Source organism: Gavia stellata, chromosome 32 (genome assembly GCF_030936135.1).
Source record: "Gavia stellata isolate bGavSte3 chromosome 32, bGavSte3.hap2, whole genome shotgun sequence".
In the NCBI taxonomy this organism is placed as follows: Eukaryota; Metazoa; Chordata; class Aves; order Gaviiformes; family Gaviidae; genus Gavia; species Gavia stellata.
In genome coordinates, this window is record NC_082625.1 from 6,049,278 (window position 1) to 6,072,101 (window position 22,824).

Sequence of the window (22,824 nt, forward strand, 5' to 3'; positions counted from 1 at the left end):
CCCCAGTTCTATGAATTTTTGGCTTTCCTTCCCAGCCGCTTCCATTGCCTGACATGCAATGGGGATGCCCAGACACAGTTTCCCAGCACGGCAGTGGGATTGCAATGGGTTTGCAGTATGCTTTGTTTCTCACCCCATTTTCAGAGCCTGGTTCATAATAAGAATGATTTTCACCGAGCAGGAGCTGGACACCCCCGCCGACAGTTAGCCTGGGTGCTGCCTCTTCGCACGCTCCCACACATTTATTAGCACTTCTATTTGGGAAACGGAACCCCTCAAAACCACGATCCCGCCTGCCCAAGGTGTTCAGGGGTCTGGGGGAAGCCAAGGGCAGCTCAGCGCCGCACAGCCCGGAGGGTCTGAACCACCAACTCCCGCTTCCCTGACCCCGCTCACGCATTGAGCATCTCCCAAGGCTGGCAAAAATAAGTCCAAAGCCATCTTTTTCCTCCCCACTGTCTCAGCCTTGCTCCCGTGTGATACTGGAGACCCACTAATCCTTTAGCCGGCTAAAGGCTCCTCCGGGGAAAGTAGGGCAGGCGAGCCGTGCTGAACGCAGCCCAGGGAAGCGAGAAACCCATTTAATGAGCCGAGCGAGTTTCCCCGCACATCCCAGGGAGAGAAGGGAGGGAGCCGTCATCTTCCTCATGAGGGTTTGTCACAGCCACAAATCAAACACATTAAACCAGCGGACGTGACGCTGGGCACGCTGCGCGGGGGCACGCTGCACAGGGCGACGGCTGGAAGGGAGGTCACCGCAGCAGCGGGGACATCCCTGGGCTTTCCGAGCGGCTCTTTGAGGCTGGCCCTGCAGCCTGGGCCATGCTCGCGGGAGGGATTGCAGCGGCTCTGCCGTCGGGAAGGCGAAGGGCGTCCTGCTCGGAGCAAATGCAGCCGTCGGCCCTCTCCGAGTGGCGAAACAGCCTTTTGTTGTTATCACTGATTCGTTCAGGAAATTGCTTCAAACCATGCCAGGAAAAAAAAAGGGGAAATGTTTGCCTAGAACAAGTTGTGTCACCGTGCAGGGCTGGTTTTGCCAGAGCAGCTTTTTCAGCTGGTATCCAGCGCAGGAAGGTGAGACGCTGAGCACTACGTGGGGCAGGATCTGTCCCAGCCCGGGGACACCTGAAAAGCAATGCAGGGGCGTGCAGAGCGCCATGGCTTTGAACTGCAGCCGAGCACGGCGTGGGGTGCTTTTAGGGGAACTCCCCGCCGTGCCTTCCACCCCTTGGCCTCTCTGCTGCGCTGACCCCCGGCCCGCGTCCCCCGCGTCCCCGCGTCCCCCGCGTCCCCGCGTCCCCCGCGCCCCGCGGCCGGGCGGTGCTCGGCGCTGCGCGCCCCCGCCGAAGCCCCGCCCCAGGCCCCGCCCATCCGCCAAAGCCCCGCCCCTCCCGCCCCCACCTGGGCCCCGGCACCGCCTCGTCTCGCAGGGTCCCGGCTCAGGCACTCAAGCACCGCCCCTCCCCAGCTGCCCTCCTTCGATTGGGCAGCGCCGCCCGCCAGTCAGAGGCGCGCCCGCCGCCTATTGGGTGTCGTTGATGGGTCTGGCGCGGCGCCCGCCTCCTGCGGGCTCTGGCGGCCGCTGATAGGCGGCGGCGGGAGCGGCCCTCCCGGCTGGGCCGCGGTCGGTGCCTGGCAGCCAGAGGGTCGGCGCCGCCATCGCCATGGGCACCCGCGACGACGAGTACGACTACCTCTTCAAAGGTACCGCCGCCGCCCGCGGGCCGCGCTGTGCCGTGCCGCGGCGGCCGCGCTCCTCGGCGGGCCCGCGGCGGCGCGGGGCCCGGCCCGGCAGGCCGCGCTGCCCCGGGCCCGGGGCGGCCGCCGCGGCCTTTGTGCGCGGGGCGGCCTTGCGGGCAGCGCCCGGCGCCGGGCTCGCTGCCGGGCTGCTGCGGGGGAGCCGCGGCGCGGGCAGAGCGGGGGAGCCCCGCGGGCCTTCTCCGCGCCGCCGCGGCGGGGGCTGCGCGCTGGCAGCCGGGCGGGTGTGATCCCCGGTGGCGGCGCCGGGAGCGCGGCCCCGGCGGGGCTGGGAGGGGGAGAGGTTCAGGGCTTGGGCCGGCGGCTGGCGGGGAGGTGGGCTTCGAGCCGGGGGTTGTGCCCGGCCGTGGCCCCGGTGGTGTGGGGCGCCCGAGAGGTCGCTCCCGCTGTCGAGCCGGAGCTGGAAAAACTTCAGCTTTAGGGGTGAGCTCCTCCCCAGGCCCCTGAGCGACCCGCGATGACTGAGACCGGGCAGCTTGGTGGTGGTAATGTGGCTTTGCCTGGGGGTCTTGCAATACTTACGTCCCCATACTTGTGATATTTTGCGTCGTCCAGCAGCTGCGTGCAGGGGTTGTGTGAGGAAAGGGGTGGATTTAGTGCTGCTCTTCTTGTGCTGGCTCAGGTGTTTTTATTGTGGTCGATGTCCTGCGTGTGTCAAGGTTGCTGCAGGTCGGTGTCCTGCACGTGTGAAGATGCTCGGGCTGAGCTTTCGCCCCGGAGCGTCCCACAACTCTGTCTTTGAGGCCTAAGGAGTAGTGCGGATGGGTGTAAAACATTCACCTTCGTGTTTCCCAACCTGTTTCACCCTTGGTCTCCTGTGGTGGTACGGCTGAAACCCGTAGGGTCATCCGAAGAGCTCACTCTTGCCGGAGGCGCGGTCAAGGCTGCCGTCCGTAGGTGCGCAGGTGGTCTGGGCAGGGTGTGGGTCGGCACTTGCTGCCGTGAAAATTTCCCAGGAGTTTGATGTCCAGGCACGCTTGTATGTACCTGGCCCCTAAGAAGGGCAGCAGCAATTCCACACTTGCTTGTTGAAGAAAGGAAAGAGCAGTTACTCATCTGTTGAAAATATTTTATGGATGTATTTGCTTGTTTGGTGTATTTGCTTTTTGGTCTTCAAGTCAGTGGGGGGAAAAAAAAACCCCTTGTATCTCCTCTGCCTATAAAGCAGAAGACTGGCCTCTGAAAATATGCTAAACTGTCTGGGTCTAAACTAGTTTCCTCTGAAGTCATTTCACTGTCTATTTCCCAAGTGGTTTAATAGCCAGCAACTTGAAAGCCTCAAAATTTTATTCCTTTTTCTTTCTGTGAATAGTCAATTAGGTAGGCAAAACTGCATTCATCTTTAAAAATACTTACGCCGCTTTGAAATGCATTTTCAATTTTATCTGGAGTGAAACTTAACCTAAAGCTATTTGGTCAGGAACCATGCTGTTGTATTGATACTGCAAAGTAACTTGGCATACTTTGTAGCACTTAATGAAAAACGGGGGAGAGAATTGTCCTTTTCTGTGCGTCCTTTGGGTAGAGGTAGTTGTGTGGATGGGTTTTCTTAAAAATAAACAAACAACCCCACAAAAAAACCCTTCCCTATCTACTCATCTTTTCCTTCCTTCCTTCTAGGCTTTTTGGGACTAGGCAAGAAATAATGAATATAAACGGGACCAAGTGGGGTGCGGTCTCTGCTGTAGGACCAACTCCCCTTCCTTTCTCTTCTGCCCCCTCTGATAATGGAATTAAATATCAAGGGGAATTGACATAATAAAAAAAATAATGTCCAGGGGTTTGATTGACTTCTGGTTTAGCCCCTTCTTAGCTACACAGACGGCTTTTGAACTCTCTTCTGGCAGGCATGTGTAGTGGTCAGAGGTGGAAATAATGGTGGAGGAGGGTTGCAGTCTGGGAAAGATTATTTTATTAAATTTGAGGTTAAACCATTTCCCCTACCACCCGTTTCCAAAGGAAATTTGGTTGGACTCTGATTTTGGCTTTCACAGTTGCACTTGTTTAAGAAATGTGCATCCTTGCATTGTCATATTATTTAGGATGACTCCAGTTGAATGCAGTGTTGCTTTAAAGTCACAATTTTTACTTTTTTGTGTAGTGGAAGATCTCGAACTCCTTGTATAGGAACCTCTGTCATTTATCATAGATTATATTAATCAGCTTTATGAAAAGTTTAAAAGGCAAAGAGTCCCGTTTATCGTCAGTCTCTTTCATGTGAAATACTGCCTATAAAACAGTTTTGTTCAGGGGTGAAAATGACCAAGGAGTTTGCAGCAAGTTTCTCTAGGAAGCTGGCTCGCTGTTCTTAGCGTTCCCTCGCGCACAAGAACGGCTGCTCACGTCGTCAGTCAGCTTGTGCTTTAGCACCGGCCATTTCAGTAGGGCTGCAGGAGAGATGGGCATTATTGGCTTATCGGGTCTAGCACACAGTAGGCGAAAACTAATTTAAGGTTTGGTGGCACTCTGGGGATGCGAGTGTGGTTATAGTCAAAGCTGCTCTGCTAAACTAGTGCCTTTTTATCTTTATTCCCAATTTCCTTTCCTTCTGTGTGCATCCCGGCAGCCAGAACTGCTTATTTTATTGATCACAACAAAATGTTGTTTGTTAACAAAATGACAGAGCCAACCTTTGGGAGAACAAGCTGAATTCTGTATGCAGAGCTGCGAGGAATAATGAGGCTGTGAGGATCTTGTTGTAGATGCATTCGGTGATGTAACCCAAGCAAAGCCAGCAGTTCAGGGCTCAGTTCCCAATTAGTTTTGTAGCTGAGATAGTTAAAAAGCAGGAACTTTTCATGATGAGTTTTGAATGGGTTGGATCTGGAGTTGAATTAATGACCTTTTAATAGTTGTTAAAATATTGGAAGCCTGGTACCTATTAAAATGTGATCCGCACATTAATTTTCCTCTGAAGAAGATCAGCTATTATCAGTGTTTATTTTAAAAATTAAGTTTGAGGTTGTGCAGATGTTTGCTGGCTCATGAAAAAGGAAGGAAAAAACACCCATAGAAAAAAGAGCTTTCTTTCACCTTTGTGGGAATTTAGACTGCTCTGATTAGAGCTTAAGCCTAACAAAGGCTGTGCTTATTAAAAACAAATGCATCTCATATTAGTCTTCGATATCTGGCCACCTTATGTACTTAATATTTGTAATGAACTCTGCTTATGTGGTCTCTGCTAGAGACAGTCTTAATCTTCTTGATTGTTGAAAAGAATATATTCTTTTTGCCAAATTAAACTAGTGTATTTGAAATTCTGTCATAAACTTAATCTTTTTTCCTTTCTCTTACCAACAGTGTATTGCCCTAGGTTTTTGATTGTCTTTTGCTTGCTTTGTACCAGGATCCTGCGGTATGAAGCAGGTGTCCGGGTGGTGGGATTGTGCTCCACTCGGGCGGCCGTAGGTCTGTGCATTGTGAGGCCTGACAAGGCATGGGCAGCAGCGTGGTGATGATGGCTGAGATCTGAATGCTTTGCTGTTGACGGATGGGTGACGTGGTGAACTGTAACCAGCAGACTGGCACAGTGTGGTGGAGGAGAGAGAGAATCAGGGATGGCTGAAGGAGCAGCACCCCGATTCAGGATGTAAACGGGGCACTAACTGTGTCTTGCTTGTGTACTTACAGCCATCTGATGGTGATTGGTGCTGGTTATTGGTTTGGGTCACTTCCAAGTTAAAACCAATGCATCCTTCCATTACCAGTGTGGCCCTAAAGGCTGTTCAGGGAGTGTGACTTCATCGATTCTGGTGAGATGTATTTAACGAGTATTCATTGGATCTGATTTGGAACTTTCTTGTCTACTCTCTTGAGACTTCTGCACTTGAAGAGGCAATGCTGTCTGGTGGCCTGTTCCCAAATTTAGGAACTTTCCCAAGATCTAATCACGTAGTCCAGAATCTTGAAGGTATCTTCTTGCTCAATTCCCACAGAAAATAAAAGTTTGTGGGTTCTGTCTGCATGTGGGCCTCCAGTCTTTGTGTCTTTCTCCTGAAAGTGAAAATGCTTGTTTAATGCTCAAGGTTGAGTATTAACGAGAAGCACTTGGAGACTGTAAGGTAGAGAGAACATTGTTTACTGATTGCCTTCCTTTGTTACTTCTGCATCCAGTAACTTCTCAAAAATGCTTTCATACAAGCTCTGCTAGAACGTGGAGCAGCCCGGTAAAGGGGAGCCTGCTGCTTTGCTGCCAGATTGCAGCAGAGGCAAGTAACCAGCTAAAGTAGTGCAGGACCCCCTGAATTTTCTTCCTGTGACAGATGGAGTTAATGACCTGAGAGCCATTCGCATGGGTTATGGATAAAGCTGGTAATTTTTAAATGCCAGAGGATAGGAGGTGGCTAGAACCTGGGGAGACAGCTGTGCTTTCTTGAGCTGCAAATTCATGAGAAGGAAACTCCCTTTGAAAACAGTTGGAAGCTTCAGGGGTTTTCTAAGCTGGTCTAGCTTGTGTGGTGGATGTTCCTCCCACCTCCTGGTGATGGTCAGGGCTTTTCTGTAGGGTACAGCCTACTCCAGGCCAGCAGATCACTGTGCAAGATGGGTGACCTTCGGTCCGTTCTTGGAACGCCCTGTGGAATTAGTGATGAAAAACTGTTTGTCTGGAAAATAAAACTAACAAAATCCTAGAGTTAGAACTTGTAATAAAATCTTTTTTATATATCTGTTCTCGTCCCCTAAAAAATGGTTTGGGCTGTTTGCCAGTGAAGGCAGAGCACTGTGAGGAGCTGATTTAAGCTATCCCGGGTGGGGAGTTGTGGCGCCGTGCCACGATCCACTGGCTGCCTGTTCCTGCCTCTCTTGTATTTTGACTGTTCAGCTGTGCTAGCACAATTGTCCATCTATCTGTGCTGTCAGCCGGATGAAATGCTGGGGCGGGGGAGATCGGAGCATTTCAGCAATCTCCCCGTGCAGCTCGGAAGCTGTTGCAGCAGAGTGACAGAGGGCTATGGCAGAAGGTTGTGAATGTGCTAGCAGGGGTGGGAAGGGACACGAACTGGAGCAGTGCGGTGCCACAGCTGTATCCTGGAACAACGTCCTGAGCAGAAAAAAGCTGTAATAACACTAAAAGATGAGTACAATCCTTGGCCCTGGGAGAACGCTGGTGAGCTCATTCTGGAAGTGTGCAATGAGAAGAGTCTTCTGTAATTTGTTGTGGAGGGATCAGGAACATTTTCTGCCCATATCGGCTTTTCTATAGGAAAAGCAGATAGTATCAACGAGGAAGATCAACAAATCTATACTTTGAAGCAAAGTAGGAAATGTTCCCAAGGGTGAGGAAACCTCACTGAGACTGCCTTTCTTCCTTCTGCTCAAGCCAGGATACTGTTAGCTTGAATACCAGAGTCATCTATGATACGGTATTTGCTGAGACTAAGGGAGGATGGCTTAATTGCTTTTAGTCTTGTTTCCCTTTAGTTATTTCTTGCTCTAGTCAGTAATACAGGGTTTTAAGAAAATGCGTGTAGTTGCGTTAGTTGCATAGTAAAGAACCTAGGATGACAAATCTTGTCTTTGGAGTTGTTGATGAGAAGGTCTCATTGAGAGCCCAGTCTAGCGTGGCTGGTATGAAGCAGCAGCCTGTTCGAGCTGGAATAGCAAAGAGGCGTGCCCCGGGATCAGCGGAGAGCGTCAGCCCCAAAGCAGGGGGAAACGCCTACTACAAGATGTACCTTTTATTTTCACAATTCCTTTTAGTAAAACTGGGGTTTGTGTGCTGAAGATCTCTCTGCACTAACATTTTTCTGTTAACATGGCAACACGTCGTGTGGAGGCAGAGATTTTTAGCTCATCTTTTATTTCTCATGCGATCTACTAGAACTTGTTTTGCTGGATGAAGTTCTGCTTTGCTTTGTATCTTATTTGTAGTATCAAATGTCTCTTATTTTCGCCTTTTTGTGGTGAACATATTTATGAATTAAATTATTGAAATAAAACACCCTGTACGACCCCAACAGGGACTGCAAATAATTGTTTACTTGCTCTGCTGGGGTTTTTTAAATAAAAATAGAGTAGGCTTATGCTGTACGCAGGCTTTTGTCAGGCAGACAGTTAGCCTGTTGCCATGTTCTTGACTGTAGCGTCTCTTAAAATGTGGGTTGCAGCCTTCCTCTGCAAAAGGTCAAGTATGCAAGGGATGTCTAGTTACCTCTAATTACTGGCAGTGGCCTGGGGCCTCCGAAGCAATGTTTAGCTGTTGACAGTTGCTGTAGCAATTTTTCATTTCCATCTCTGAGGAGCTGAGCAGCTGCTAGCAACAAAAAGGCTTGGGGCTGTTTTGGGGCTGGGGAGGCAAGCTGTGAGTCCTAAAGTCTGAGGTGTTGTCAGCATAACTTTCTCCTGTGTTTGTCTGGCTGTGCAACTCCTCTGGGTCCTGCCAGCAAGGCGACATAGCAGCTGGGTAGCACCACTGCACTATGTAAATGCTGGTATGAAGAATTAATTTCGAAAATAATGTCTTTTCTTTTCAGTTGTGTTGATTGGAGACTCTGGAGTTGGGAAGAGTAATCTTCTATCACGTTTCACACGCAATGAGTTCAATCTGGAGAGTAAAAGCACCATTGGGGTGGAATTTGCCACCAGGAGCATCCAGGTGGATGGGAAGACGATAAAAGCACAGATCTGGGATACTGCAGGACAGGAACGATACCGTGCCATTACCTCAGCGTGAGTACCGTGTCTTTACTCAGGCTAACAGCAGAATTCTAGCAGAGATGGTACAGATAAATCTATGGGTAGAGTATTAATGAAACCTAGTTGGGACACAGGGCAAAATCACTACGACAGACTTCCGTGTAGATCCAAGTCATAAGATGGCAAATACTTTTGTGTTCCTTGATTAATATAATGAATGTAATGTTTAGATTCTAATGATACTATTATAGAAAAAATGACAGCTTAAATCAAAACTGTGGGAAATTCTGTTTGTGTCTGATGATTTGGGTGTTTCACCTGCCCTGGATGTGCTATCTTCATCACGTGGAATGAGTGTCATTTCTGATGGAAGCTGGGTACTGTTTGGCGTCATGTTTTAGTGTAGGCATTGTAGCTTACCATAATGCCAGTGGCTTCTGGTCTTCGTTGCCCCCTCAATCTTGAGATTGAAGGTATTTTTAGGACAGTCTGCAGCCACAAACTCCCTTGAAATCTCAATGACTTTGAATTAGTCACAGCCCTGAAAATTAGGTCCAAGAGTGCATGCTGAATAACCAGTAGGAAAGCAACTGTGATAATGCTGACTCTGCAGCATTAAGCACATCCCTATTTAGAACAGTGGTGTTGAGAAGCTTTCATGTATGGCACCTTGTTAATCCAGACAGTGTCTTAAGATGTAACCTCTGGGTGTATCTGTTTCTATGCAGGTAGCAGGCAAAAGTATCTTTTAGAGGAAAAAAAGAAAACCCTATTGGCAGGCCTAGTTATCCAGGGCTTATTCTGATCGGCGAGTTGAAATTTTTTGGTGTTACAGGTGTATATCAGTTTTTTGTTTCTGAATCATGGACACATTGAGCCATTTGTATTAAACTCAAGGTAAGGGGACCTTTTTTTCATTGAGGTGAAATAGGGTAATGCGGAATAGATGGGAGAAAAATAGAAGAGCATGGAGCCCAGGGGGAATAATCTATAGGGAAGGAATGCAAGAACAAAGTCATGCAGAAGCAGATGTAAGTTGTGATTTCAAATTGCATCTTTTCCATAATTGTTAGCGTGTTTTTCAGAAAATTTTTTGTGACCCTTAGATTGTTCTTACTGCTGTAAAAGCTTAGCAGAAAAACTGCTGGCTGTGTCTGGTTCAACAACAGACTTGGCTGATGAGAATCAGTGCATCTGTAGTCCTGTGATCCTGACTTTCCTTTGTGCTGGCACGAGCTCTTGCTTGACACATCGCTAGGCCAGTTTAGCTTGCTAAGCCAGCAGAACGCCAACCAGCAGTAAAAAATGAATGTTTTCTGCTGACTTGGTGCCCTGAATCGGTTCAATGACGTGTCGGACAGGTGCTGGCGGAGAAGAGGAGAAATGGTAGGATTGCGTGGAAGAGAGATATGGATGTTATAGGATTGCTGATATAGATTGGCTTGTGCTGTCCTGAGCCCTTGGCTTGCGTTGAAATGGGCCCAAACCTGTACCAAGGGAGCAAATTCTGGTTTTGGATTACGGGCTTGTGGGTAAGTGTCAAAATAGCCCAGAGTCCCTCCCCCTCTTTAATTTTTAAGTGGGACAGGAGGTATTTCAAAGATCAGCAACAAATACTGACGTTTTACTAAGGACTATTTTCCTAGCAGAAAGATAAGCTTTAACTTCACAAAAACCTTCTAGCAGTACTGATTCTGAAATGCATTGTGAATTTTCTTGCACAGTTTTAACGGACTAAAAATGTCATGGCTTCTGCAGTCTCTTCAGCATTTTATTACATACATTGGAATTTTTTAGCAACGCCATTAAAAAACCCCAGCATTTGGAACCTGGTTTTAGGCTTAAAAACACCCCAGCAACAGCATTTGCATCAGCACAACTTTTTCCAAAGCGGGGGGAATGTTTTTAACTTTTTAGTAGTAACTGGTATAGAAGAGCGAGATAAGAGGTCTGTTGGTATAAGTTGGACAGAGCTCTTTGTAACGGTATGTGCCTTATGGTTTCAGATACTACCGCGGTGCTGTTGGGGCTCTTCTTGTCTATGACATTGCCAAACATCTCACCTACGAGAATGTGGAGCGCTGGCTAAAGGAGCTTAGAGATCATGCGGACAACAATATTGTCATCATGCTGGTGGGTAACAAGAGCGACCTCCGCCACCTGAGAGCTGTGCCCACTGATGAGGCCCGGGCTTTTGCAGGTTTGTAGACAGCGTGTTCTGGGTTGGTGCTTTCTGAACTTGATGTTGGTGCAAGCTGTAATGACGCTATTGTTGTCCAGGACTGAACTTCCACCTGAGTTTTTATTTTTGACCCTAAAAAAGGCATTTAGACCCTAAAAAAGGCATTTAAGACTTTTTAAAATGAAAATATCTTGCAGTATTAAATAACGTGTGTGGTTGGTTGTTTTTTCTTTTTAAATCTGGTGGTAGTACATGTTTTTGAAACACTGTCCTTGAGCTGCCTGATAGCTGGAGATTAAACACTTCCTGTAGCAAGGCTAGAAACAGTAAGCAACATTTAGAAGAGAAAATGTCACAGTATAAATATAAAATAGCACAACACAAAATGTCTTTCCTTCCTTCCTAGCGGCCTGGTTCTACTGAGTACATATCAATGTGGACAGCTGCAAATGAATACTGAACCTTCTCTTAGGTGGTGTAGTTTCTGCTCCAGAGCACTGATGCATATAGTAGTGTCATCTAGTTTCATTTAAATGCAGTGATCGTCAGACTTGGAGATTATCGGTTGTTGGCAGAAATCAAGTGGGTTATGTGAGCTGCTGCTGCTGCATTACTTCTCTCTTCCTTATCTTGCAGAGCTCTGGTCAAATACTCTTTTTGCCCTTGTAGGCCTAGGGATGTTCAGCTTTCTTCTTTGTGGCTATCAGTCTTGGAGGTGGAATGTAAATGCATAGCCTTTAAAATCCTGCTAGGAATATTACTAGGGCTTGCTTAAACATGTTTTCTGAAGTTTGCTAGCAAGCAAGTACCCTGTGGTTAGTAAAACCACTTTACATTTTCAGATGAATGAGAAGTGAAGTCTATATAAGAGAAGCAAAACTAGTTAGCAGGCACCCTAGATAGTGCATTACTTTGGTCACTTGGTTCAGCATCTGATTTCTTGCTGCTGACTTCTACTAAGGCTGTTTTAAATAGCTGGTGATGGTACAAGTGTTGCTGTTTAAGCTCTATGACTGAAATTTGCCTGTTTCTGGGCAGGTGGTACAGTACCATTCTAGGTGTCATGTTTGGGTGTTAATCACAATCTCTCTTTTTTTAAAAATAAATTATATATATTTTGCATTGTAAGAGGAAAGAAGAAAATAGACTGTGTGACTTGAAGTTTTATTGTAATTTGGAGGTGGGGTCTGATTAGGAAAGTGTAGATCTGTTTATCTTTTTGGGGTTGCAGAGGAGAATTGTGACTCCTGTTGGGGCCAATGTGCTTTTGCCTGTGCTCTTGCTCAAGGCTTTTCTAGGAGTGATCTCTAGCCAAATGAAAATAATACTGTATTGCTTGACTGAACAAGGGCTGCAGTGAGGAAAATGTTCTCACACTATGGAAAGGCAGTGGTCGAAGGTGATGCTGCTGAAACGCTAGCAGCTAAAGAAATGGTGCACCAAGTTGTTCCTAGTGTAACAGGGAAAAAAAAAAGACTGTGCCCCAGCTGATTTGGCCTAAAAATAAAGGTGAAAACCTCAAAGTAAAGGTGAAATAAAGTGCTATTAAAGTTTTTAACTGAACCGCTTGTTGTTTATTACAGAAAAAAATAACTTATCTTTTATTGAAACTTCCGCTCTGGATTCAACAAATGTAGAAGAAGCCTTCAAGAACATCCTTACAGGTATGGTTTGTTATGGATTCAGAGGACCTCCTGAGGTAGTGGATCTTCTTCACGGGCACGTTTTGCAGTTATCTAGAATGTTTTGGAAATTAATGTTGGGAATGATGGTTAGTTTGCAAGTCTTCTAATCTTACCTTTGTGTTCTGCCTCCCACCCCACACGTACCTTTCTGCCCAAGAATCTGGAGGTTTCTTGTCTCCTGATGTTCCATAAATTCAAGCTGTTGCAAATAGCACTGGTGTAAAAGCACTAGTAGTTCTGTGCCTGCACAAAATCTAGGCAGTGAAGTCAGTCGTGCTAGGAAGTTAGATGTTCCAGTGTGTTCTTTTGCACCAAAGCAGACTGGTACGTAATATTTTTGTCCAGACTACTGAACTCTTGTTCTCAGCTGATGGCAAGGGTTGTAGGTGACTGTGCACCAAAAGCATAGCTGCATACAGGCTGCCTTCTGCGAATGTCCCTGAAGAGTTCCAGGAATTGTCTAGGAACATGATAGTGGTCACAGGCCAAAATGAGGCCAGGGCTTATGATTTCCACTGCCCAGGAATGTTCCTCAGCATGTATAACTGCTGTAGATGTGGCTACTGAGTGCACAGGGTCCAGCTGCAGCTTCAGATTTGCTGTATGTGTGGGAAAGCTATGCGGCTCATGCAGTAGGTCCATTGCATGTAGTGTCAGAGGTATTCTAGGTAGTTAGTACTCTACTACTTGCTTTTTTCCTCTTTCACACTGGGGCTTAGAATTTCCATTCCTTAAGATGGGGCTGTTGCCTGCATGTATTTTCTTGGCCCCGGAGTAAGGGAGCACCCTACTGCACATGAGGCCTAGGATTCACCAGTAAAGCTTTATTACTGTAGGTACACCGGCAAGTCCTCCTTACTGCACGAAGCCACGGCCAAAGCACTTTTAGTAGGCTCACAGGGTTTTCCAGCTGGTGTTTTGCAAATTCGAGCTGGGCACTCAGTTGGCGTCTAGAAAAGTGCAGCTCTGTTCTGGGTTAAATGCAGCACATGGAGAACTTGCTGATTTCCTTCAAAGTGAGGTTGGCAAAGAGGTGTGAGTTGTATGGGCGACAGAGCTGCTGAGGGGTCTGGAGCACAAGTCTGATGAGGAGCAGCTGAGGGAACTGGGGTTGTTTAGTCTGGAGAAGAGGAGGCTGAGGGGAGACCTCATCGCTCTCTGCAACTACCTGAAAGGGCGTTGTGGTGAGGTGGGTGTTGGTCTCTTCTCCCAAGTGAGTAGCGACAGGACAAGAGGAAATGGCCTCAAGTTGCGCCAGGGGAGGTTTAGGCTGGATATTAGGGAAAATTTCTTTACTGAGAGAGTGGTGAGACACTGGAATAAGCTGCCCAGGGAGGGATGGTGGAGTCACCATCACTGGAGGTGTTCAAGGAACGTGTGGACGAGGCATTGTGGGACATGATTTAATGGGTATGGTGGTAGTTGATGGTTGGACTTGATTATCTTACAGGTCTTTTCCAACCTTAGTGATTCTGTGATTCTGTATGGTCATGAGGTAGGAGAAGGAGGAAGGACAGGGTTGAAGTGATGAGGATATGTCTGGGAGATATGTAGCCTACAGGCAGTAGAAGTGGGAAGCACACAGAGCAAGAGAGATGCTTAAAATAAGTGCTGCTCATCTCTGTGTTGTTACTTCAGTTGGGGTGGGTAACTTTTCCTAAACTTGGGGTTTGGCCTAATCTTACTCTAATTTTAGTTAGTTTAGTTTGTATGAGCGTGTCAGCACTGTATGCTTTAGCACTTTGTGTTCCAGAGGATGTATTGTTCTGGCACCAGTCTGAGGTGACTCTGCATCTGGGTAGCTCTGTGCCTGAGCTAATCCTCAGAAGCAGAGTCCTGGGAAGCATGGTGCTGTCACACCCAAGGGTGTCTGAAGGAAACCAGCATGGGCCTGCAGGACTGCCAAATTGGAGCTAACAAACCCTGATAAACCTCAGCATCTCTGCTTTCAGAGACTCCGCCTTCCACTCTGTGTTCTGCAGTAGTCGTATCTCAAAATACTGTTTGAGGTGACAGGGAAGTTGATGTTTCAAAGCATAGTCTTCCACTCCTAAAATGGAGTAATTGGTAATTGGCCAAGGACCCTTAAAAATCGTATCTAAATAGGAAGAGGGCTACCAAACAAGTATTGGATTACTGCTCTACCTCTGGCTGCCCCATGAGATCAGAATCTTGTCCTAAAGAGGGGAAAACACCGTATAATTTGTCAATGTGTTTGTTCTGTCTCTTGAAAAGCTCTTTAAGATCCATACTGTGAAAATGAAGAGTTGGCAAGATCCAATTCCTGACTATTGCTTATCATACCTGAATTCTAGACCGATAAACTGTTTCTATAGTCTCACCCCGTACATTGTTTTGTGAAGTTGTGCCTGATTTACATGTCCCACAGCTTCTCAAGATGAGCATTTTCTCAGCTGTGTTGTGACCAGATACTGATTTCAGCTGAATGAGAATGAGCCTTTGTTCTGGTTCTACTTGATTATCAGGAAGTGTCTGGTGCATGTTGCTTATTGGACACTGACCAAAGAATTGGCTTTGTATTACTGTTTTTTGATTATGTGTGAATGAGAGCCTATTACTAGGAAAAAAGCTGAGTTTTAGTGTGGTAAATTCTGTAAAGCAGGCTCTTTTAGGTTTCTTTTGCGGAGGTGTGCAGGGAAGCAGCAAGAAGTGTTGGGATCACTAGGTCTGGTGCTGGCCAACTCTGTTGGTACCAGAAATGTGTTGCAATTAGAGGAAGATGACCAAGAAGAGGCAGGCAGGAGAAAAAGGATAGCCAGGCTGCTCCTATAAGTAAAAAGCCTGACAGACTTTTTACAGACAGGAATGGGCTATATTTGCTGCCCAGCAAGATTTGCGTTGAGTTCTTGGAGCTACTGGCGAAGCAACTGGGAGAATAACGGCGTTGAGCCAAAGCCGTAGAGAAGACCACCCGGTGCCTGAGCTGGGACCGTCTCTTGCACAGGGCAGCCTTATAGCAGCTTCACTGCTTATCTGTGACACTTGGCGGGATCTGAGGCAACTTGCCTGGCACTTTGAGATGGTATCCATGGTTTCAGTGCTCTGAGCATAGTTCGGCAGTCGCCATCCATCCTGTCTTCCTTTGCAGTGTTGTCCTGAGACTGACCCTGGGTAGAGAAGATGGCCTAAGGTTGCTCTAGGAGAGCGCCCCAATATGGTCTGCTGTAACAGATAAGATACTTAGGGAGCCACAACTCCAGCTGAGGTCAGGCGTGGGCAAACTGAACTCAAAACATTATCTCTTGGCAGCATTCTGGGCTCCCAAAAGTGTTGAGATTGTCCAGTTCAGGTACAGTGGGGATGTGGCTAGTAAGACTGAGTAGTCCTGAAAAGGCTATTCCTAAAGTGATTACCTGAGGGAGAATCATCCTTCTGACGGAGAAGAAACCTTGGAAAATGTGCTGTGTAGAGCAGTAAGTTTGGAGCAACTGTGGGAGACTTGGAGGAGGGAAGAGGGTGGGAACAGCAGGACAGGAGTTTCCTTACTGGCCACCAGTTTGAGGGATCACTAAAGACTGGGGCTGGGGGGGAACCCAAACAGATGCGACGCTAAATAAAAGAGGGCTTGGCAATGACTCTGACCAGGTAGTTTTAAAATACACCACTGAGCATGCAAGAAGGGGGATGTGACAATCTCTGTACAAATCTCCTCATCTCTTTCAGCAAAAAGAGCTGAAGGTAGCCGATGGCAATGATATCAGTCTTGGGTTAAAGGTTTCCATTTTAAACAATGTCAATATGTGCAGCTTCTTTAAAAAAACCAAAAGCCATAAACAAAACTGACATAGTCCTCCATGATTTTTAATTCTTACTAAAGACTTTGGGTGTTGCTGTTTTGAGGCTGTGGCTGTATGAATGTGACCATAATATTTACCGCAGACTTCCAGGGAGGTACTTGCCCTTTTCCTGTCTCACAATGGAGGGAAGTTGGAACCAGGGCTTATAGTCAGTGAAGTTAAGTAATTTAAAAACCCTTCAACTTAAATTATTTCTACAAACTATGCAGTTGAAATGGTTTGTTTCTGAAAGCTTTTAACCTGGCAGTCTCCTTTCAGCGGTTACAGCTTTGTGGATCTGTCTGCTTTCAGGCATAAATTGAGTCAAATAAATTAATTTATCTCAGGAAAAGCATTTTCGGATCAATATGGGGCTTTACGGAACCATGTGGCTTTTTACTGTCATAGGTGGGAGAACTGATTTGTTGCAGAGAGGAAGTAGACATTTCTGTCATTTGGTAGTAGCAGCTTGCAGAAGCTAAAGTGTGAAGTAGAGAGCCGTCATGGCTGCTGCGCAATGATGTTTTGCAAGCATCCTGTTGATTGGCATTTCTAGATTGTTGCCCATTTTTTTATCAAAAAATAAGATGATTCCCTATTTTAGAAATAAGCATTCCTGCTCCTTTCTCACTTAAAAAGCTTTTTAATAATACCCATGTTCATGGAGTCATTGAAAAAGAACAAGATAGGAAGTGCTGTTGTGGAAGACAGTAAGGAATCTTGTCTTAACTTTTCCAGACAGAGCTGGTGTGTCCGTTACAGAGCTGGAAAGCCAGACAGATGTTACATGCCACAGCTGGTCAGACTAGATTCCCTTTCACAGCTCTCAAGTTAAAATCTTCTCATTCTTGGGTTCAAGCATCTCCTTTGACAGCTTGCTTTGATATGTGCATGTGCTCTGTTGGAGGCAATGTCTTTCTGGGCTCTAACAAGTCTGTTCTCATTTCAGAAATCTACCGCATTGTTTCGCAGAAGCAGATTGCAGATAGGTCTGCACACGATGAGTCTCCTGGCAACAATGTCGTCGACATCAGTGTCCCGCCAACCACCGATGGACAGAAATCCAACAAACTCCAGTGCTGTCAGAACCTGTGACCTCCTGTAGATGACTCTTGTGCCCTTCACTTCGTCTGTGCTTCATTTAGAAACTTGTGTGCACTTCTTATCTCCTGTGATTCAGTGACTCCCTCTTCCCTCCTTTACCCCATTCCCAAGTCCCCCCTTTCATCTTAGAGCTTTAATTGTAGGGCTAACATTCCCCTGCCTCTGAAATCCCCTTCAATGTGGTGACTTTTGGGCTTGAAATGTAGGCACTGATCTGATAGACGTGTTTGTGTTGGAACATCTGCTGCTGGATATTATCCCATGAAACACTCTCCTCAAATGGTTTTGGTTTTTTTCTGGGGGGAAAACCCATGGGGACTTGACTATAACAGTTGAAGAAATAACTACATTTAGGTGACAAGGTTTTTTCTTCCCATAGTCAGGTTTTTTTCTTGTGTTTCTATAAACATGGGGGAGAAATTAAAAGAAAATAGCTATTCTACCAAATGCTCTGTTTTCTGTCCTGATAAAGTCTCACAGTGAGGTTTTTAGTGGCTGCACACACATAAGAAAGCTGTTGAAAATAACATTACTTATTATGTAATTACCCATAATACAGTTAGTCTGGCTGTGTAGTTTACTGTTTCCTGCTTGGGAAATCTCTCTTTTCTTGTTTTATTTGGGAACAATGAAGTATGTCTGCATTGCTTTTTCTGCCACCATGAAAGCCTGTGCTGCTTGTGCAGGCTTTATGAAGTGGCTTAATATTTATTCATGGCTTATGTTAATCAGTTAACATTATTGTACAGTAAGTGCCAGCATATTGATTTCGGAAACCTTTTGCAATCTGTACAAGTAGGCTTATTTTGTACTGTAGATCAGTGTCTGAAAGCAGGATCTTCTGTAGTTCCAGGATTTTTTTGCATGCTGCTTTTTCTCTAGATCTCTCTTACCCTTGTTTGAGTGAGTGAAGCAATATTTTCATGTCATGTATATACCTGCACTTGTAAGGGTTTTGGTTGTTGTAGAGAAACACAATACTTTATACATTTTGTAAAACTTCTGCAGAACCATAGCATCTTGAACTTTCTCTTCATGATCTTTCACTATTGACCTTGTGCATAATCTTCTTGACCTCTACTAAAATGCATAATATTAAGATTTCACATAATAACTACTAACCTATTGTTTTCCTCTTACTCTGTTTTACTGAATTGCAGACTGTAATTCTCAAATGATTGTATTCATCTGATGTAACAGATTTGTCATCAGCAGGGCTAACTACTATAATACTTTGTTTTGCTGAATGGGAAGAATGTTATCACAACTTCGTGTAGTCAGTCTCTTGCTAGCTTGTGAAAATCTTCTGTGATGGCTTTTCATCATTCACTAGCTCTTACACACTTGCATCCCCTCCAGTATATGCTGAATGTTATGATGAGGCAAATACTGTGTGAAACGTATCTAAAGGAAGAGTTGGAGACCATCTGCTGCTCTCTGAAGGCTAGTGAAGCAATTTGCAGTGAATTTTTGCTCTGTATTCCGAGACTGTACCTCACTTGATGAATCCTACCTGCATATTAGTGAGTTGATTTTTCTTTTCTGATACAAAGCAAATATGAAACTGTGAATTGTGCTTGAAAGGGAAATCTGACATTCCAGTCTCAACTGTTCTGTCTGGTTATGTAATAAAATTAAGGGCGGTTAACTCTGATGGCTTTTCTTTTATAAGATTTCCAGACCAATGCCTTTAATTTTGTACTGCATGCACCTGGAGAGTTACTGTTCATAGCAAAGCGTGCACATGGTGCCTAGCACTTCCACTTTTCAACTTTGTTTAGGGGATACCTTCAAGGTGGAGGGGTGCATGCTTGCAGCCTAATCCTATTGAATGAGGATATGAGTTCCTCTTCAGGCATCACAGTGGTCTGTCCTAAGGGTGTCCCAGTTTGGGAAGCACTTTCAACACTTGGTATTTACTTTAATAGCATCCTGTTGAGAGAAGGTGCGTGCAGCCAGTGGGAACTGGAGGCATCTCCTTTTTGGTGGTGCCAGACCAGAATGTGATGTGCAGTCAGTATTTGGAAGGCTGGCAGATGAGCACACCATCAGAGAGAATGGAAAATTCTGAGATATTACAAATATTTCATTCAAGAACAGGTGGACACTAGTGGAGCTGGGCTCCTTAATTTTTGAACAAAATTTTTGTAAAGAAATGAGTTGAATAGCGTGAGGAAGAATCATGCTGTTAAGAAGATTTATTAGTTCAGGGTGATGTATTAATGTGTTTACTCTGCAAATCCTGTTCTTAACATGAAATTTCTAGAATGAATCTGGCCTGGTATAAGAAGCTGAGAAGCAGTTTAGTCACTTCCTTGTCTCTTAAAAGAGATTTTCTGTAGGCTTTGACTTTGTGGATGGCTCTAAAATTTGCCTCAGAGTCCCAACAAAAGGTTCATGTCCAGGGTTTAAGTGCTGTCAAATTTTATGGGTATTGAAGAGACCTTGTACAACTTCATTGTGCGTGGCCCAAAGCCCCCTCAGAGCAGGTGGGTCTTGGACCTATAGTGTTCATGCCGGGGGGGTGGGGGGTGGGTTGGTTTTGAGATCTGTTGTGTGATGTGGAAAGGCCTACTGCGTTTTGCTGCAGGACTGTTTGGTACACTTGAGATGTGGGAAGCATGTGTGTGCATGCACATTGACACGCACATAGCTTACGTGAGCACTGTAAACTCAGCGGTGGTTTTATCCCCTGCAGTCACTCAGTTTATTAGACTAGGTATTGACTCTTTCCCAGATGGCTGTGCTGCTCTCCAGGCAGTTAGAGAGACAGCCCTGCTGTGCGTTTGAGATGCTCTTGCCTAGACTGAGCACAGGGCCATTAGTGCCAATAGAAAAAGGACAGTGGACCGTTTCTGCCTGGTAAAACCATCTTCCTGTGCATAGACAGGGGAAAATGCTTTTGATCTTGAGTACCCTGCTGTCCTGCTGAAAGCGTTGTGCACTCCTCGGAAACTATAGCTACGAACCCACCCCACTGTTGGTGATGGCTACTGAAATTGCAGAGGGGAAGACTTGGAGGAATCCTGAGGAAGCTTGAACTGTTGAAGAGCTGTCTGACATTCAAAGAAGCTCTCCAATAGGCCAGACTCCTTAGCCATGCTTTCCTGATGTGAAAATAACAGTTAAATGTAACCTCACCTGGATTGCTTCATACTGCAGCTTCGCTGGCTCTGTGTCTCTCAGTATTACTGTCAAGAAAATAGAAAAGGTTCCAGCTCTCTTCCATCTGCCGTAAGAGGTTTGAGGGCAGAATTTGGCTTATGTAAAACTCCTGATGACAGGAAAGCTGCCTGTGAAAGAAGGAACATGTGCTATGCTTGCTTTACTTAGATGTTGAGGATGACTTCCATTTAACTATTGAAAAGTAACACTAAAAAGCACCGAGTGCTTACCAGTAATATAAACCTCAGTTGAAGGCTCCTGCTGATATTTAGAACAGGTCCTCCGATGCAGATCAGACAGGAGTCTTTTCTGCTAACCACCCTGTTAATTATGGGGAGAGTAAAGGCCAAAATTCACACACAAAAGTGATTTGGTGGTGAGCACACAAACAGGTCATTGGTAAAATAAATTCATTGGGTAGACCGCCTCAATCTAACTTCTTTTCTTCCTGTTGAGTCCGATGCTTACAGACAGGTGAGTTAAAGTCTGGGATCTCCACCGAAAGTTGGTCTGTAGCCTGCACAGGGCAAGAAAGTTTGGTTCATAGGAAAGTTTTAAAGCTCTATACCTGTGTAAATATAAAAATCCAGTTGAGTGACTGCTTGCTACTTTGTTAAAAAGATTTTTGTGTGTGCTGCAGAAACCATCAAAATTTGGTATAAGGAAAAGGCACTATGATACCTTCTTCCCCTTCTCGGCACTTCTAGCAGGTTAGAAGCAGTAGAAAGACTGCTGCATCCTAGAGATCCCCCCTGTTTGGGTGCTGTTCCATTAGATCACTTGTAATGACCCCACAGTATGTGGAAGGGCTGGTAACGGGGTATTCTTGTGCGAACAGGAGAGAGCTCTCTCAGCTGGACATGCCAGGATTGTAAGGATTGGTCTGTGCCTTTTACTTGAGTAGGTCACTTACTTTTTTTTTTCAAGTGGATTTTGGTATAGTAAGTATTTTTGCTTCCTGATGCTTTGATTCTTGCATGCTGTACCGTTCCAGAAGTTGTGGATGTGATCTGTTTGTGGGCTGTTAATGGTTGAGTCTTAACCTGTGCTTGGTGATGGTTTCCCTTCCAAGCATGAAGGAAGAACTTGCTTAGAGGTTCTGGACTCTGTAGAAGAAAAAAGATCCTAATGAAGTGACTCAGTCGCTTAGGGAGGCCTTTTTCCTTCATTTAAAAAACTAGGAAAAACAGTATTAAAGGTAGAGGCCTGAATTTCAAAAGAAAAATCAGGCAATTAGAGGTGAAGACTAACTGTCCTTCAAGTAAAATACAGTGAGTCAGGGCTGAGGTTGGATTCTCTTGACTTGCAGACTCTTAATAGAGTCTTAATAGATAATACAGTTTGAATGGTGATTAATGGAATGTTTCCATGAAATGAGTATCTCCAGGGCTGCACTGTTTCAATAAATAACAGTAATTTTTATTTTAAACTGGTCAGATAATGCACGGTAGTGTTATCAGGCTTTGTAGGCTATAAATAGCACTGGACCTTTATGCAACCCAGAAGAGAGGTTCCTTTCATTTACTTTTATTCCTGGTTCCTGTGTTAAGTGCAATTCACTTTGTAAATATACCCATCACTTGATTTTTGTGCATGGTTATGATGTTATTGTGGATATAAAGATTGCCAAATCATACCGTGTGTGTAAAGTTCTGTTCCAAACACAATTGTAGAATAAGGTGGGAACGTCACTTCGGTCCTGGTGCCTTGCCAGCTCCGAAGCCCAAGGGCCGTGGTTCATATTAGCCTGGGTAGCCCGGCCACGGCCACGGGTGGGGTGATGCACGCTTGGGACTGCGCAGTCCAGAGCCGCGAGTTAATGACCCTGCAGCAGATGTTCTTGAGAGGGCTCTTCCATCGCTCCAGGACTTTGGAGGGGCTCCTGGTGCCCTCTCGCCCCCGGCCTGGCACTGAGAGCGGTCACTGCCGGCCCGGCTCACCGCCCCCGGCCCGCGGAGGTGGGGGCGCGCCGCCGTGCCCTGGTGGCCCTCCACGGAGGGACGGGGGAGTCCCGTCTGGGGTTCAGCCGTCCGCTGCTCCAAAAACAACTCTCCGAGTAAGGCGGGCGTGAGGCCGGCGGGACCCGAGGCGCAGGGCTCCGGCGAGGGCGGGAGGCCCGAGGCCGCACCGGCTCCCCCCTGGGCGGTTCGGGCCCTGCCAACTGCGGCCCGAGGGGAGGAGGCACCGCCGAGTCGCGCCCCCGCTCGCTGCTCTCCGGCCTCCCGAGCCTGGGCTGGGGGCGAGGGGGACGGGGGCGCTCCCACCGCGGCGGGGCCGCCCCGCGCTGCCGGGGACACCCTGAGGCGACGGGGGCGGGGCCGGACCGCCGGCCGGGGTGGGGCCGGGCGCGCGTGCCCTTGGCCGGTGGGCGGGGCGCCACCGCCCTGCCGGGGCACTATTGGCCAGCGGCTGTTGCCAGCGGGGTCGCGTTGCGACGCCGGCCGGGCTCCGCGCAGCCCATTGGGTGCTCCGGCGCTGGCGTCAGCGCAGTGCGGCG

At 46.7% G+C, this 22,824-nt stretch overlaps 1 protein-coding gene across 1 annotated transcript; it reads left to right on the top strand.

Moving 5' to 3' along the window:
- Window positions 1-1,625: 1,625 nt before the first annotated feature.
- RAB11B (RAB11B, member RAS oncogene family) lies at window positions 1,626-21,961 on the top strand. The gene is made up of 5 exons (XM_059832016.1): window positions 1,626-1,704; window positions 8,232-8,427; window positions 10,401-10,594; window positions 12,160-12,240; window positions 17,008-21,961. The coding sequence occupies exons 1-5, from the start codon at window positions 1,665-1,667 to the stop codon at window positions 17,151-17,153; spliced, it is 657 nt and encodes a 218-aa protein (XP_059687999.1). The 5' UTR covers window positions 1,626-1,664; the 3' UTR covers window positions 17,154-21,961.
- The last annotated feature ends 863 nt before the right edge of the window (window positions 21,962-22,824 follow it).

What these genes read in the sequence shown, in the direction of transcription:
- RAB11B (XM_059832016.1), top strand. Translation starts at nt 1,665, where the DNA reads ATGGGCACCCGCGACGACGAGTACGACTACCTCTTCAAAG. An exon ending in GTACGACTACCTCTTCAAAG is followed by an intron (nt 1,705 to 8,231) that starts GTACCGCCGCCG and finishes TTTTCTTTTCAG; the next exon opens with TTGTGTTGATTGGAGACTCT. An exon ending in TGAGGCCCGGGCTTTTGCAG is followed by an intron (nt 10,595 to 12,159) that starts GTTTGTAGACAG and finishes TGTTTATTACAG; the next exon opens with AAAAAAATAACTTATCTTTT.